The following is a 5,621-nucleotide window of genomic DNA, read 5'->3' on the forward strand; positions in this document are numbered from 1 at the left end:
AACCGTTTTAAATTTTCAGAAAACTGTCACTACAATTTGGTGACTCGGTCTTAAGTTCTAATTCAATATTTTCACAAACCATTGCACAAATAAAAAATCCAAAATTATCGTCTAGACAACACAGAGATACAATTATACATATACTATAACACATAATACTTTCAAATATATCACCACTTAGCCTATATTTTGATAAACAAATATACATATATGACACACAATTTTGAAAACACCAGTAAGTTCGATTAAAACTTACCTCAAATTCTGACCAGTTGTGAATTTTCTCATTTTGACCCTCTAAACGATTTTTTCTTAGAAAACATAAAACACAAAAGTTTTAGAGAACGAAAAGACCTTTTCGAGAAGTCTTTAAACAACGAATTGTGACTTACGATGAATTAACTATGAATTTTGTATAAGATTTCTTGTTTATGTTGAAAAGAGCCCTATGAATTTTATAAATAAAAACGAGGAAGACGAATATGGTGTATTTATAACTTTATAAAATCCTATTTTTTAACCTACAAGTTATTTATTTTAAAATCTGATTCATATTTTAGGCCCATTAGTCTAATTAAATTTAAATCTTTAACTTTATCTAATTTTAATTCTTTATTTTATTATTATTAATCTAAAATTATGGGATATTACAATTAGGTTTATTGTTCCCCAATAATTATGTTGGCTTGATTTTCTATGAATAGGGATATGCGTGCAAATTATAAGGGGTCGAAAGTTGAGAGCGCGAAGGAGCCAACATCAATTCTAAGCAATCTTAGCCACCAGTAAACACATAACCTGTTCGATTTTTCAGCGAAAAATCATCGTCATAAATCTTGATTTCGGTGACGTAGCTCGAATTTTGTTGTTATCAAATTTCCCGTTAATATTTCACTTCATTTTTAGATGAGTGCTTTTTACCTTTAATCTTATTACATGCTCTTTATTATGCTTAATGCTACTCATATTATAGCGTAAATTAGTAATACTTTAAGATAATGCTCAAAATCATTTATGATATTATGTAAAAGCGTAAGATATTAATGATATATGTTGGTCTTGAAAGAAATATGAGAAAAAATTGACTTATATATCACGTAACAGAGTAAGTAAAACACCAGTCATTTAAATATTTCATAATCTGATTTAAAGTGAAAATTAACTTGTTTAGAAAAAAAATGAAAATTAATAAAATATAATGTAACGAATATGTAATTGCCACTTTTAGTTTTCAATTGGTTCCATTTTGCACAAATTGCGCTTATCTATAAGCTCGCAAAAACCTATAGATATTTACTTATAGATTCGATTTCAATGACGTTAGGATTTAAATAGGAGGTTGTGATACCATGCTATTATATTAGCGCTCTCCATTGATGCTCTCCATTTGATAATCGAGATGTGCGTAAGTTAGTCCGTATATCTTATTGAAAAAATCGGTATTTGCATTAAATGTAAATGTTATATCAATATAATGGTTGCAAATGTGAAACTCATTTGTTCACGAGGATAGGGTTCAATTTCAAATAGTATAATTTTTTTTTAAGAATAATATGACTAATATTGTATATAAGTAATTTACTCAATAAGTTCAAAATCCATGTTCACCTATAACTAATTTATTAAATAATAGATAATAGATGTATTAATATACATTCAGCTAACATATTTAGAATCTTGGTCCCTTACAATCGGATCGGTTAACATGCAATCATTTTTTTTATCGCCGGATAAATTTTTTAATGTCTACGTTTATAAAAAAATTGAGCCACTTCGCAATAATTTTCTAACGAATGGGGTGAATGACCAAAATAACCTTAACAAGTTTCATAATTATTTTACACGAAATGACTAAACTAGGAATATCTTGCGGATCAATTTTCTACTTTTCGTAAACTTAAGAAATATTCCTTAAATATTCAAAGTTAACTGATCAATTTCTTCCGTTTTTTGATTATCAACGTCATTATTGATTTCATACCTATCGCATAACCCTTGATCCATTCTCATACGATAAATTATCATTACCATCATCATCTTGCATCTCAGAACCGTCCGAGTTAAAAACGAACCATCACATAAACCCTAACCCTAAATCTTATCAAACAAAATATTTTAGAACCCTGAAATGAGAAATTACTGTAAACTAATGATTATACTCGAGTTGAATTATTGAAATTATTGGGGTACATACTCACACTGAGTCATTATTACATATTATTACACCGGTAATCGCAGTTGACAAAAGAGAGACCGTAAAAAGAAAACGTTTACTGTGAACCTGATTTGTTTTTCAATTTTTTTCGGGGAAATTTACTTTGATCTAAATATTTTTGAAATGACTCGTAACTTCACTAAAAATATAAATTTTAGAAGGGTCATACGAAATAAAGTTATAACATGATTCGTTAAATAAACAATCTAACGGTGACCATTAATCCATATATTAAATAACACTGATCTTTTTGACAATACGTTGATTCATATATTTAATAATCAAATTAAAAATTTTGATATCTTTATATTATATGTATGAACTTAACCAACTTGCGAAAGTTTAGGGAAAGTTAAAAAAATATCAGTATAATTATTAATTAAATTAGAGTCAATTTTCGGATATTGTAGTGCATTGAGTTATACGATATCCAAAAAAAAAGATATATTGTTTTCTTGTTAATATTGCAAACAATTAGTCATGTTTCTGATAAATGGTTATTTTGTTGTTATTTTTTTTCTAGAAGATAATGATTATTTTATTTTTAAATTTCTTCTACCGAATATAATATTTTGTATATTAATTATATTAAAATTTATTATCAGAGAAAATTGGTAAAAAGAGGTATAGTTTCTGAAAATGGTTATTGAATACCAAATTCTTAGAATAAAATAAAAGGTTTTATGGAAAATACATGTTCGATTCAAAACTATAGAAAATGTAGCACCGTAAAATTATAGTATCGACCTTGTCTCAAGATGAAAAGAAATAAAAAAGCAAACGATATAGTTAAATCCGGTATTTCCAGTTGGGGTAAGTTTAATATTAAAAAGCTGACAAATCTTAACAATTTACTAAAACACAGAAAACAAGGTAATATAAGATACGGACACAGTACAGTAACTGTTCTAAAATTCACCGTGCTTTTGGCAACTGAAGTTTAATTTTAACTTTTAACTGAAGTAGCTAGGCTTCTTGTCTTAAAATCTGGTGATATTTATAAAAACAAACCTAGGCCTAGAGGGTCTTGTCTAAAATTCAGAAAAAATGAACGGAGCCGCCGGAGATAACGGCGGCGAAGAAAATCGAGAACACCCACATGGATTAATTAATGTTCCCCCTGCGAGAATCAGGAGATCAAGAAGGAGGAGACAAGAACATAGGAGATTTTATGCAACTCATTCTGGGACTTTAAAGGGTGATGAAGATGATTATAAGAATGAATTGTCTGGTATGGATCTTGATTTCTTTTATGATCTTTCTCATTTCCCTGATTCTTTGTTGTTGGAGATTTTGATAAGGTTGCCTGTTAGATCTATGTTTCGATATAAGTGTGTTTGTAAGCAGTGGTTGAGTATGATTTCGCATCCTTCGTGTTCGAGGTTTTATGTTTCTATGAGGTTGAATGCTGCTTTGCCGTTTAGGTTGTTTTATCGGTATGTTTATGTGCCTGAATTTAAGGAGGTTTTGAGGAGGCTGAGGCCTGATGTGTATGTTTCGAAAGAGTTTTCGGTGTTGTTTCTGTCTAGTTTTGAAGAGCAACAACAGTCTGATCAGTTTAAGGTGTTGGCTGTGAGTAATGGGTTGGTTATGTTTTGTTTGTTGGGACCCTTGGTTTATTATGTGTGTGATCCGGTGACTAGGCAGTGGGCTAGCCTTCCTAGGTGGAGGCAGGATTCTTTGGATCATCATCCGGTGTTTTATGGAGAGGGGCTTGTGAGCAGGGTGAATGAGGATAACGTTGTTACGAGCTATAGGGCTGTTCGTGTTGAGCGTATCTCGGGATATTCGTCCTATCTTAATCTGGAGACGTACTCGTCTGAAACTGGTGTGTGGACGGCTCATACACCAGTTTTCCCTAAAAAGATCCGGTTGCTTAGGCGTGGCGTTGGACCGATTAATTTTAATGGAATACTGCATTGGTTTGTACATGGCAATGGGATGGTGGCTTATGACCCTTACGAGAATAGTAAACGTTGCCAGTTAATTCAGTTTCCATATGGCAAGAATGACAGTGAGAATGAAGAGCAGCATGATAGCGTTTATTGGTTATGCAACGTGAGCCAGGGAAAGTTGAGATATTTTAGAGTAGCTCCGGAGCCTTCAGCAGTCATTTGTTTTAGCATGTGGACTCTCGAAAATTACGAGAAAGGGGAATGGGTTATGGAGTTTGAAGTAACCCGTAGTGATCTCTGTTCGGATGATGACAGTTTAAGTAACTTGTTGCCAACGGCAACCTTTTTTCCTCTGTCCTTCCACCCATTTGATGCTAATGTTGTGTATATGCGTTGCGAGGAAGGGTCTTGTATTGTGACGTATAACGTCCAAGCTAGACGGTTGGATGTCACTTGTGAGGCTAATGATGTCGTTGAAGACCTCTCTTGGCGTGTAGTGGTCCCAGTTGTGCCTCCGATGTGGCCGACACCGCTTCCTCGCCCTGCTAAGAAGTCGCTCAAGCGTTCTTTAGTACGTGGCAAATGATTATTCGTCTAATTACCTGCTTGTTTACCATTGTTGTGTGGTCGTTAGCTAATGGTTTTTCCCCATACTTCAATAAACTGTTTCAACTGTAAACTTTTATCCGTATCATCTTATGCTTTCTGTACCCTAGGGGTACAATATTTCAATTTGTAGTTCATGACTAGACAAGTTATTTGCATCTCTAAATGAAACGGTTTTGGAAACTATGTTTTGTTTGTTTCCATTTATGCTTGTTTTGGTCAAGCATTGTGGTCTATATGCATTGATTATTTTATACTGGAGTATGTGCTCTTATGCGGTGGTTTTTTCCATGTAAATGTCCTTATATTTTTGCCTGTTGTGGTTTTTTGCATGCCAATGTCCTTGTATGTGTTTGCCTGCAAATGTCCTTGTATGTTTGCCTGCCATGCTATCCCTTCGAGTAAATACCAAATCCTGCATAGATTTGTTAAGAAGTATTTGTACATATAGGGGACTGGCTGTTGAAACAGATGTAAAGATGGAAAGTTCATGAAGATAGGAATGTGATAGTCGCTTTAGCTTGGCTTGATATTGAAACAAAAGGCATAGATGCGGGTTTAACTTTTTTCTAGTTTCAGATTGGGGCTCAATGATAAATAATCATAATTTCTCTGTACACATTTTTTAGATTTCACCTCTGCTACATTAATATGCTGTTACGTAAATCCAAATATCCGTTGAAATGTATTTTACCATGTGTGTGTTGTGACCAAATATTTGCAGAGTTGTCTTAATTTTTGACATATAGCATGCTATGTAAAACAAATTTACGACTGATTAGCTCACAATCTAATAGAGAACTGAGAGCCTAAAATTCCAACCAAACCCTACAATTTCAAGTGAAGTCTTTCACTTTGGGATCTTATTGATTGCACAGTTGGTTGGAGGTTTGTTTTATGATTAT

At 32.7% G+C, this 5,621-nt stretch overlaps 1 protein-coding gene across 1 annotated transcript; it reads left to right on the top strand.

Moving 5' to 3' along the window:
- Nucleotides 1-3,215: 3,215 nt before the first annotated feature.
- On the top strand, nucleotides 3,216-4,902 carry LOC141712028 (F-box protein At1g49990-like). The gene has a single exon (XM_074514790.1). The coding sequence runs from the start codon at nucleotides 3,263-3,265 to the stop codon at nucleotides 4,694-4,696; it is 1,434 nt and encodes a 477-aa protein (XP_074370891.1). The 5' UTR covers nucleotides 3,216-3,262; the 3' UTR covers nucleotides 4,697-4,902.
- Nucleotides 4,903-5,621: the final 719 nt, after the last annotated feature.

The sequence above is a fragment of the Apium graveolens genome, chromosome 3, assembly GCF_009905375.1.
Source record: "Apium graveolens cultivar Ventura chromosome 3, ASM990537v1, whole genome shotgun sequence".
NCBI lineage: Eukaryota > Viridiplantae > Streptophyta > Magnoliopsida > Apiales > Apiaceae > Apium > Apium graveolens.